Source organism: Periplaneta americana, chromosome 9, assembly GCF_040183065.1.
Source record: "Periplaneta americana isolate PAMFEO1 chromosome 9, P.americana_PAMFEO1_priV1, whole genome shotgun sequence".
Lineage (NCBI taxonomy): Eukaryota > Metazoa > Arthropoda > Insecta > Blattodea > Blattidae > Periplaneta > Periplaneta americana.
Window position 1 is genome coordinate 92,455,449 of NC_091125.1, and position 12,973 is coordinate 92,468,421.

General features: G+C 35.9%; 1 protein-coding gene across 2 annotated transcripts in view; it reads left to right on the plus strand.

The window, feature by feature from the left end:
* Positions 1–12,973, plus strand: part of LOC138706239 (endoglucanase F-like) — a 219,349-nt gene that overhangs the window by 183,754 nt on the left and 22,622 nt on the right. For both annotated transcript variants that reach the window (XM_069835288.1, XM_069835287.1), the window contains exons 5-6: positions 6,831–7,008; positions 9,972–10,134. In XM_069835288.1, the coding sequence (XP_069691389.1) occupies positions 6,831–7,008; positions 9,972–10,134 (341 nt within the window). The remainder of the gene's footprint in view (positions 1–6,830; positions 7,009–9,971; positions 10,135–12,973) is intronic.

The following is a 12,973-nucleotide window of genomic DNA, read 5'->3' on the forward strand; positions in this document are numbered from 1 at the left end:
GTGGCCCAGGTTCGATTCCCGGTCGGGGCAAGTTACCTGGTTGAGGTTTTTTTCGGGGTTTTCCCTCAACCCAATACGAGCAAATGCTGGGTAACTTTCGGTGCTGGACCCCGGACTCATTTCACCGGCATTATCACCTTCATATCATTCAGACGCTAAATAACCTAGACGTTGATACAGCGTCGTAAAATAACCAAATAAAATAAAATATCAAGTAAAAATATATTAGCGTTATGTGTCATGCTTCTTAGAAATGCAAATTTATTTGAGAATTGTTGTTTTTTTTATTTATATAACCATAGGTAATATCATATAACAAGTAGAACATTTTGTTAACTAAGATACTGTTCTGTTTTGTTTTTTTTTTTGTCTCATTTAACGTTTATAATGTTATGTATTTTAATGATGTATGTTATTCAGTCACGAAATCGTTCTACGCCGACGAGAATGACGAGATGAGACTCGAAAGACAAATGCAACGAACACAGCGAGCGAGAGCGGCAGTTAGTTTTGTTCATCTCTAGTCTCTAGCCTGGGCTATGTTAAGTGGAAAGAAAATACCCCGTGAATAATTGTTCAAAAAACACGTCAAATAATATAAATTCTAATCGAATACGACAAAATTTTATTCTGAGTCTCCAGTGTTGGAAGTGTGTATTCTATCCTTACATCAATGAGTAGGCCTATATATCTTGTATCACGACGCAGCATCTCCTAGCCTTACTTCCCTTTCAAAAGAAGCCATATTGAAGATTTTACTTGGCCTCCTCTTAATCTCAGTCTATCAGAAAGACAACTCTGGTTCTTCCAGCGATAATTCGGCTGCTGATCTCTGACTGATAGCTAAATAGGGAAGCTAAATGAAAGAGGAAAGTACGGGGATCGTCCTAGGTCAGTCTTGCATTAATTGCAGGGCTCCGTAAGATGAACGGTTAACTTAAAAGTTGGCAAACATGGCAATAATAACCGAATGATGGCAGGTACGGTTAATTACACTACTTTAAAATACAGCATTAATTATTGTAATGAAAGTTGTCGGGTTTAAGGACCCATCGTTCGCGGAAGTCTGGTCTAGTGTTGCATAATTCCGCGAAAAAAAGCACCCCATCCCTGCAGAGTACACATATTATTACCATGGCCTATAGCAACATAAAACACATAGTAAGGATCTCTGTTTATTCGTAATGGCCACCTACAATAACACGGTGTCGTTACCATGGTAATTTCTGTCTACATCAGCTGTTACCGTCGTTAAATGTTATGTTATGTTATGCAGATCACTCTGTAATTACTATCTTCACTTTTACCTATATATTTTTGAAGTCACGAACAATATACAAGGACACAAGAGGGCAGAAACACCCTGGAGAAATGTAATTTTCTACCCTTATCGAAAAACAAAGACAACACGCTTTGGGATAAACATGTGGTCCTAATGTAAGTAGTAGAAATATTGGTAGCGTATTTCCTTTAAAAGAGGTGATAAAACGACACGCATAATAACTACGTGGTATAACAACTACGTGGTATAATAATAATAATAATAATAATAATAATAATAATAATAATAATAATAATAATAATAATATTGATTGTGGTGTCCGCGGCGGTTAAGGCATGCAGTTTTGACGTTGCGCGAAGGCTATGATTTGGGTTCAAATCCCGTCTAGGTAATTGGTGTGTTTGTCCGTTGTTGCGGTGATATCGTCTCTCGTCTTGAGAAGAGGCCGATGTTGACCTGATCTCACTTCACGAAACTCCGCAGTTTGTGTGTTCCTAAGGTTTGGTTCTGAAAATTTCTGTTGTAAGTAGCCCAAGTTCCATAAAAAATTAAAAAACCAATGGATTGTAGTTGGAGGGTGAGAAAAACTCAACACACTTGGGATATCTAGCCAGAGCTGAATTTTTATGTGGCAAATAGCAAGTAAATTATGCCGGGGAACCCATTCATTCAAGGACAGAGTTCTTTTATATGCCGTAAGTTTAACACAGGTCTTCCAGTCTTTACGTCCCTTCCGAAAGAAGTGACTTTTAAGAACTTCTAATATCCTTAAAAAATCTATTATCTTCGGTCAGCTTTGAAGCGCCAACATCGAAGCCACTGGCAATCGTGGTACCCATTAGACTACCGAAGACGATGATGATAATGAGGGTCAAATAGTTTTGATAAAAATGTTTCAATTTTTCGCGAAAAATTAATAAAATATCGAAGTCTAATATTGTGATTATAAATATGACAATAATTTCGCAATTATACTCTCTTTTTCACCATGTGACGTCGTACACTCTCATACACATACTTAATTAGTAGTAAATCTTATACACGCAAATTTTGTTTACAATGTTCATGGCAAAATAAAGTTGTTAATAATAATAATAATAATAATAATAATAATAATAGTAATAATAACAATAAACTGCACCCTTTGTAAATCAGTCTCATTGTTACTTAACTCAGTTTTAAACAAAAACCAAGTCATCAATGGTCCTGTGTGCCGTTAAAGACAATAATGAAATTCTCAAATAATTTGTTTCGTTTTTATCGTAGATTTTTCACGGCAAATTTACTGTCATAAACGAGTCACATTTATTATAATATATGTAAAACCTACGTATAACCTACCTGTTGGTGCAACTCCGTCACATTTAGAGTTTATCACTAATAACAACACAAATCGACCGTGATGATATGACGACGAATAATAATAATAATAATAATAATAATAATAATAATAATAATAATAATAATAATAATTCACTCGTCAGAAAGCCGTCATTTTTAAAGAAGAGCTCTTTTTAACGAACCCTACTGTCATCTCTACCCTCTATTATCTAACCTTCCATAGTAGTAGTAGTAGTAGAGCCGATACGTGTCTCCAAAACGTTAGTTATTTCTGCATCTTATGACACGATACAAATACCCAAAATTTCGCACCACGTTAAATGCCTGAAATGTACCAACTCATAGGTCTACTGTATTACTCGACCGAGGCCATTGGAATCCTGCAGCCCGGAGCCGTGGCGCTACTACTGCGTTCCTAATACCGCATCGCGATAGTTCACATTAAGCCCGCGGCTCCACTCGCCTCGGTCGAGTAATACAAAGCATACCGCACTTACATTAAACATTCAACACTCAAAACAATACAAACATATTCTGTGCTGTATCAGGGCACGTAGATTACGCCACCCAGTTTCGGGAATGAAATTGCACTAATTGTGTTAGTCTGAATGTATTATTTTTGTTTCGATTTACAACTGGACAGTATGGATTAACGGGAAGAGAATTAATGAATGACAGGTATGCAATATATTTTCTCTTCATATGGAGCGATATTACCACGAGTTTCATTTTTTCGATAATTTTGCAAATGCGAAGCGCGAGGGAAATTATCTGAAAAGATGATCCATGAGTGATTTGCTAAGACTACTTCGTAAATATAATATTCAGTAGACGGTATTAATAACATAACAAAAATAACACATTTTTTTTTATTTAATTCCGTTGCATGTCGAACTTCTTACATTGGAATGGCATTCTATAGACTGTAGAGCTCTAATATACTCTAGTACCATTTGTCATCTAGTGTTAAGAATCTGAATTACGGATGAAGTATTGATTTTTATTTACAATTCAGTGGGCCTACTACCTGCCATATAGTTTTAAACAGTGACGGTTGATGAGTTGAAATATAAGGGGTTGCATATTGTCGGTGACAGTACTTTTATACTCTTTCGCTGATGCGGCATTTTGCATGATCAGATTAAGCTGATGCGCATAACAATGAACATAAGCCGCGTCTGGATAAGTTTGCTTGACCAATGCTTGAACACCACGTAATGAGCCACTCATGATTGAAGCATCATCATATGTTTGAGTGATCAGTTTCCTTGGACAAGCTCCTAAATGACGATCAAGCTCGTGTGTTATGCTTTTAGCCAAAGATGGTACATCATGACCAGTAGGAACAATGAAGTCCCAGAATCTTTCAACAGGTTTGTTGTTGTGGATGTCTGCAAATAACCATCATCTGAAATTCGTTGAAGACATCACTTGTTTCATCTGCAATAACAGCTAGAAAGTCCACAGCTTTTATTTTCCGTGAAATCTCTTCATGACAGACTTCTAGCATAAACCCCAAAAGCTCGTTTTGAACGGTTTTTGACGTCCCCTTGAAAATTGTTGAATTTTCTAGGTTAGTCTTTAAAGCGTTGTCTAGCTCAGCACTGAAATTTATGAGACACGAAATATGCCTGGATTAGAAGACGAATCCGTTTATTCGTGCTTTCTCAGCGTTAATTCAAAACAGTCACAGATTCTAATACAATTGATGGTAATAATTAGCACATATTCATTATTGGCTACGGTACTTTATGGTTGTGAAGTTCAATGTTTCTTCTATAGGCACCGTCCAACTGAGCAGCAATATTTACATTTCCCATAAGGGCAAAACTAAGGACATTTTTACGTGGGTTGACGACGCCTCTTGTTCCTTAACCCTTTCCTGTTTTAGTCCACACTTCTTCCCCACCAAATAACACACACGGAAAACAAAATAGAGCATTCTTGACATCACAGCTGCACAACCAGTCATGTTTTTCGAACATATTAGCATTAAAAATTCTGTTGAAAGTCCTACCTTTCATAGAAATTGTTTGCGAAAGCTTAATAGCAGGTGTTGGTCTACCAAGCCATTTTATTTTTATTTTCACCTCTAACGATCTAGATGAAAATGGTTGTGATTGTAAACTACTAATGGAATTCATTTTTGTACACTAGCAATTACTTATTCTTTTATAATTAACACTTTTAACAAGACAACAGAAACTCACACAACACCCGAAGCATAAAACGCGGTATAACGTAGGCCTACCATACAGCAATATGATCGAGAAGGCAGTGATTTTAAGGCGCGAAGCCTTGCATCAAGCGACGTGTGTATACACGTCATAAACAGTCTGCTAGCGAAAGCCACCCGTCCAGAGTCTCTCCCCGCACCTGCCCCTCTAGCACCCAAAGTCCCTTAGCAGACACAGAGTTAACAAGGATAGTACAGATGAACACACAAGTCCTCTACGGATGATAGGGATATTTCTTAATATGTGTAGAAGAGTATATAAGCCTATTGGTAAGTCTTCACTGATTATTACACACATTATTTACTTCTAAAATTTCTAGGGGTAGCGCTAACTTGCTACTCCCTTCTAGAGCCGCCCCTGGTTTTAAATATGTCGACTACAGGTGAATAAGTGAACACCGGAATGATGTGAAGCAGTGAATTTTAATAAACTGAACGTGATCTACACACAATGAAAGTTGTCATTTAACTTATGTTAATCCTAAATAAAAGTTTGAAACTTCATACCACGGACCTTAACAGGCCTACGCACTTATGTCTTCTAATTGAAAGTACAATTAGGCTGTGGAATTGGCATCCTGTAACAGTCTTACTAATAAACCATGTATAGTTTTTATACGAGACCTATGCAGAGTTGAGAGAGAAAGCGTTACTAATAAACCAGCATAAGCGATGGATGTATAAACAACCTGTAACTATACAATGGGAATTGCTTTGCAGTAGTTATATACACGAAACCTCTTGTTTAAGCGCTGTATATAGAGAAAAAATGGCCGCCCATCTAACAGCTGTTCGTATCGACTGTCATTTTATGATGATGATTGCCTTGTAACCACAGAAGAACAAACCAAAGCGCTCAGAATATTTAGAATAATATTGCTGTAGCTTGCATTCTTGGCCAAAATATAGTATGGTAATCGATCAGAGCCAGTTGTACTATCGGTACTTTACACGCCACACTAGACCGCTCTACCGGATGCAATAAAGAACCTCAGATATTCTATTACCTTTCGTAACGAAGTAATGACGAAACTATGACGTAGCTGTGTAACACTTATACTGTTATACACGACGTATGTAGTGATTATTAGTAAGGAATTTACACACGACGTATAAACGAACTACTCATTGTATAAGTATAAGACAGTTAAACGTCTGTATAGAAAGTTTTTATTAGTAAGACCGTAAAAGTATAAGTATTTGATAAAGAAGATATTAATTGGTTGTTTCGTAGTTTGTTTATAATGAGGTTATGATGTCCCTCTTTAATTAGTTCATAAAGTTTCAACGAGGATGTCCTCTAAATATTCCCCGTACTAACCAGGAACAACTCCAAATCAAGTGCGACAATATACAGACAATTACAAATCAGGTGCGACAAGTTTATTTCAACAATATTATAGTGATAAATGACCATGACTGGTTGAAACTGAACTAATTCCTACACGGGTTTGGTCACGAGTGCATTAGCGAAATAGTCACCATAATATTACAGAACTCGCGATTACAAATCAAACGAGTGTTCGCACAGGTCTGTAGCGTTTCTCAATGCCGAGATATTACTCAGAAAGGCCGAAAGACATGACTAATTTATAAACAAATTGGGCGCCATCATGCCCGTTGAAAAGGTGGTGTCTTTAGGCGTGATCACCCAAGTTACAATAGTTTATGGCCTTACTACTAATAATATTAGCATTCGGCTGTGACTCACATTGTTGTTCCAGTAAGAATTTGAAATTCTGCCATTTATTGTTTACCACAGATCTCGGAACGGGTATCAATACTCGGTGCAGGTAAAGGCATATTCTAAGTTACTCACAAGATAATGACCAAACAAGTAGTCCTTGAAGAAGAGAAACGAACTTTTTTTTCGTCGAATACACTACCACGTGAGTCTTAGAGAATGACAGTGACTAAAGACTTAATGATTATAAAAATTATAATTTTAATAACAAATGTGTATATTCACAGGTTCGGACCTGGCCGGGGAAACGGCAGCAGCTCTCGCCGCGGTGTCGCTAGTGTTCCGCCATGTGAACCAGGGCTACGCCAGCAAGTGTCTGGAGCACGCCAAGCAGCTCTACCGCTTTGCCACGCAGTACCGAGGACTCTACCACGAGGCCATCAAGGGGGCCGCCCAGTACTATGAGTCAGTAGCCCCCATCCATTCATTTATACTTTTACTTTCAATTGCACATTTGTTCATTAATTCATGTATTCATTTTCATTAATGAATTAGACTGCCTCCGTGGTTTGTTGGTCAGCATGCTTCCAGATCTGGATGCCATAGGGCTCGGCTCTCGGGGAATTTTTCTTTAAAAATATAAAATACAATATATCAAGACTGTCACTGCGCAGTAACCTGAACACATGTTTCAGTGTCATATTGTTGACAAGTAACTCCATCTGTTAGCACAACCATAAAGCACTAATAGACGCTATAAAGTAAAGAACGAAAAAAAAAAATTAATAAATTCATCAATTCACAATTAATCTTCAGTATACAGTCAGCCATAGGTTAATGCGATCATTATTTCAGACGCAGGCTACATTAATTCAATCACTCAGCTCTGCATTCACTATTCGGTTGTAAATTCATTTTATTCACTTTTATTCTGTAATGTGGACTTTACATCACTAATAAAAATGTTGTGAGCACATTACGCAACGAGTTAGGTAATGATACCTCTATTACGCAACTAGTTAAGTAATGATACTTCTATTACGCAACTAGTTAGGTAATGATACTGGTATTACTTAACTGGTTGCATAATGTGAACCACACATTAAATAAAATAAAATGAAATTGATTTTGTTTATTACAAACATTAACAGGGGGAAAGGAACTAGTCACTCTACTCCATTATCTCTTTGCTTAGTTGCCTCATTAGTCATGCCTTATTGATGTCATGAGATTCAAACCTGTCTTCGGACAATCGACTAGAAAACAACAAAAATTAACAATATGTTCACAATTTGTTATATTAATTTATGCAGTTGACGGTGCTATAGAAGATTAAATAGTCGAAATAGGTCTATTGGTAGTTACCCTCATTATTTTAGTAACTATTTTACGACTAAAGTAAATTAATGAAACAAACGTAAACGAATCGCCTCTCGGAGGCAGAAACTAATAATAATACGATCGCCTCTTGACAAAAGACATGTTCAAAACTAATAAAAATAGGCTAATACAATTAGTTTTATTAAAAAAATATTTTTTATCAAAGTGGACAAAACGTTGTATGATATACTTATAGTAACTTCATATTACAATATTCGACAACTTTCCAATCTCGAATTGTACTCGTAATATGAAACGTTACGATACTCATATCGTAAATAACTATTAATAAATAATCAATTATGTAGCACATTAGTGCATTAATTAACTAATATTTATTTATTTATTTACTTATTTATTTATTTATTTATTTATTTATGTATTTATTTATTTATTCACTTGGTTATTTATTCCGTTATTGATTGATTGATTGATTGATACTTTTGTCCATTTATGAATTCAATTACTGTACATATTCATTCGTTGGTTACCTCATTTATTCGATCGCTCATTAATCTATTCCTGCGTTCATCAATCAATACGTTGAAACAATTCCTTATGTTACACATTCATTATTTAATTCATTCATTCTTGTATCATTTCATTTTTTTATTCGTTATATATTCATTACTTGACTTCATTGTTCTAGATTAATTCGCTACTTCTTTCATTGAAATTCTCCTTTATTGTGGTAGAAAACTGACTACGCAGTGGAAGATCATGAGTTCAATCTCAGATGGCGACGGGATTTTCTCGTTGCCAATATTTTCAGAACTGCTCGAGGTTCACTCATTCTATCAAATTGAGTACGGGATCTCTTCCGGAGGTAAAAGACGGTCTGAGCGTGGTACCCTTCTAGTTTCAAGGTCATGGAAGCTTTGCATCCATACCCTCACTTTCTCCCATGGAGTGCAAGGGGATACCATTTACTTCACAATCATTCAATTGTACATAAATATTTCATGACATGAATGAAATGTTTACGCTTTCAAACACAAAATTGAATCCAGATTTAAAATATGTAAGAGATTTTATACGGTGTATTTTAAAAACAATTTTAACATATACTGTATACAGGGTTGCCAGATGTCCCGATTTGGCGGGACATGTCCCGATTTTCATATAAAAATCCCGAGTCCCACTTCGATTCGAGGCGAGACGCAAGAAGTCCCTCCTTCAGAAAATTAACATCACTTGTTTAATTTTATCGTTACTTAGTAACTATTTTCTTCTACGCCTAAATAATTATATTAAATTTAAATTAATTTTCTTAACAATGTAGGTTTGCACACTGGAAAAAACGAATATTTTGGCAAGTGGAATTCAGTGGTGAATATGATATTTCTAAACATTTAAAAAGAGACTTTTATCAAATGCATGGTACAGAAAATGGAAAAAGCTTGTTGAAAATGCTAAAGTCCAGTGTTACATATGTATATAAACTCTAAAAATGTATACTGTATGTTAAATGATGGGTTTGGAGCACTGATATGCTAAGACACAAAACAAATATGGATTTAGATATGCTAAGACACAAAACAAATATGGATTTAGATATCAATAAATCTTATGTCATTGTAATAGTTAATAAACATTGGAATTAAAATATTTTCTCTTATGTGATGCATCTTTTGGAATTTATGCTTTACTGTTAATAATAAACGACTGAGGAAAATTATAATGTAGAACTACTATTAAATTATGTAGTTAATAATTTTGGCTAACATATTATTGCCAGCAGCCCTTCAGAAAGATTCCAGAGAAACGAAGTGTAACTTACTACCAGATAAATATTGTTTTGTACTTGGAAACCTGTGCCTACAATATGTTTTAATTAAAATTACAATTTTCAGATTCATATTAGTCATTTCAACTGCATATAGAGAGATAATTTTTGTCCCTTTTTTTTAAGACAAAAGGTACGATGGAAAAATATGTCCCTCCTTGGTATATCTAAAATCTGGCAACCTTGACTGTATACCTGGTTAATGCTGGTTACTTGAATCATTAGATGCGTAATGCTTATTCATTCATTATTTCACATGTAGGTCCACTGACTACGGGGACGAGCTGACATGGGCCGCGGCCTGGCTCTACAAGGCGACAGAAGACTCGCAGTACCTGGACGAGGCAGAGCACCACTACATGAAATTCCGACTCAAGGAGCGCCCCAATGAGTTCTTCTACAACAAGAAGGTGGCTGGCGTCCAGGTACGAACTCCAAACGTGCTACAAGCGAACCGTAGTTGTTACTGCACTGATCTAGTTTCGCATGCTTACAAAGTGCAACACACGGATGTTCAGGCCCTACCGAGGGGCTCACGAAGTCTTGCTGCGTAGCCTATATCATTCGATTAGGAGATTAAAGAATTGATATCCTCGGGAAGATGATACGGTGTGTATATTAAAAATAACTGATTATAAATTATGGCATATAATAAGAATATTAAAAAATGTATACCATAACACTAAAATTGTAATAAACACCGGAAAGAAAAGAACAGAAAAAACTCCTAATAAATAAAGGCGTGACGCAAGGGTGTATACCTTATTTTATTTCAAGGAGTGCAGTTCAGTGTTCAAATAAGCCACCGAACTGCACTCCTTGAAATAAAATAAGGTATAGTATTTTACCTACTCTCTTTAATATCTACATAAATGACATCATCCGAAATTGGAGAAGAAATTTTAATCCAGGAATTAAATTAAGTAACATTGAAAGTTTTAATATTTTACTAATACGCAGATGATTTTATATTACAAACAAAAGAAGAAAACTACAATATTCTCTACATAATCTAAACAAAGAAGTATATGATTACATCCCGTGACGACAATATTGTACGAAATGGAAATATAAAAATTGGAAATTTATCCTTTGAAGAGTTGGAAAAATTCAAATAACTGGGAGCAACAGTAACAACTATAAATGATACTCGGGGAAAAAATTAAACACAGAATAATTAATATTGGAAATGCTTGTTATTATTCGGTTGAGAAGCTTTTATCATCTAGTCTGCCGTGAAAAAATCTGAAGGTTAGAATTTATAAACCAGTTATATTGCCGGTTGTTCTTTATGGTTGTGAAACTTGGACTCTCACTTTGAGAGAGGAACATAGGTTAACGGTGTTTGAGAATAAGGTGCTTAGAAAAATATTTGGGGCCAAGAGGGATGAAGTTACAGGAGAATGGAGAAAGTTACACAACACACGCATTGTATTCTTCACCTGACATAATTAGAAACATTAAATCAAGACGTTTGAGATTGGCAGGGCATGTAGGACGTATGGGCGAATCCAGACATTCATATAGAGTGTTAGTTGGGAGGCCGGAAGAAAAAAAGACCTTTGGGGAGGCCGAGACGTAGATGGGAGGATAATATTAAAATGGATTTGAGGGGGTGGGATATGATGATAGAGACTGGATTAATCTTGTACAGGATAGGGACCAATGGCGGGCTTATGTGAGGGCGGTAATGAACCTGCGAGTTCCTTAAAAGCCAGTAAGTAAGTAATCTAAACAAAGTATGCAAACACTTGTTGTTTAGTCAACTATCCAAAGACAGGTCTGAACCTCACAAGTGATATCAACACGGTACCACTTATGAGGCAATTAGGCCAGGAGATACTAAGATAGGGTGGCCAATTCCTTTCCCCTTACATTGCCGATTGGCTACATATTACACTAATCAGACTTAAGATAAATACAAACAATATTGTTCTTCCTCTGACACATTTTGTCAAGTGAGATGTACTGTCTGATAATAGATGTACTTATCAGCCAGAACCTCAATCAGAGTTAAGTGCAGACAGTATAATTTGAAAATCTCAAAAGTGAAAACTAAAGTGATGGCAATTTAGGAAAGTTACCTATTAAATAAAAAATAATTCAAGAAGATAAAACTATAGAACAAGTCACAAACTTTACGTATCTAGGTTGCGAATTTACTACAGGATTTGAAACGCTAAAAGACTAAGCAATTTAATCGCATGGTACCCAATAAAGTCATGCAGGATGGAAGTTATTTATGATTATTTTACTACAATTCATTTGTTTACAACGTTCCTAATAAATGTCGTTTTTATGAAACGTTTGCAAATTATTTTAATGGCCGGTTAGCTTGGTTGGTAGGGTAATGATTACGGACTGATTATACCAGGTTGACTCCTGGATTTTGACGGGATTTTTCTCGTTTCCGAAACTTCCAGAACGTCCTGGGTGCACTCTATATTCTGTTAATATGGTTACTGGGAGTAAAAGGTGGTCGGAACGTCGTGCCGACCAAGTACCTCATTCTAGTACCGAGGTCACAAAAGCATGTAGTTCGTGGCGTATAAAGGGGATAACTATACTTAAAAATTATTTCCATGAAATTCGTGTCGTCATTTTAAAATTTCAACAACCCTTCTACTATGAATCTCATTCTTAGTAAGTCTAATTTTCTTTCTTACACTCTCTTCGTCTTTCTGAGGCTACCTTAAACTCTGCATCGTCAATTTAAATGTTTGACAGCCTATGTTATTGATCCTTAAATTCTGTAACGCTGTTCTCTTAATATAGTATTGCATACACATATGTTCAACGAATATTGCAGCATGGATATTGCCTTGTTTGACCAGTTTATGTGCCAAATATCACATACATCATAAGTATTAATAGCTCATAAGGATGTTTCGTTGTATGAATGGCAGGAATTCCTGATGACTTGCCAGGGAAATACCTACACGTATCTGGATAACTTATTCACTTGACCGGTAATAGAGCTAGCCAACATGCCAACAATTGTGCCACAGCTACGGCGAAGGCGCGAAATCCTTGGATTTCACATCTACTGCTATCTGGCGACGTAATTAGATAACTCAGTCTACCTAACAGAGCCATCTACTGTACAGCAATTTTCACTAAGAATACCTCTTCTGCTTTCAGTACTTCATCGTTTCTTAATTTATCAATGTAATTTCTTTTTCGAAAACCGTAAAAAAAAGTTCATTCTTATTTTACAAGAGCTATAAAGTGTAAGATATATTAATGGATTGTTATTTCTAATGA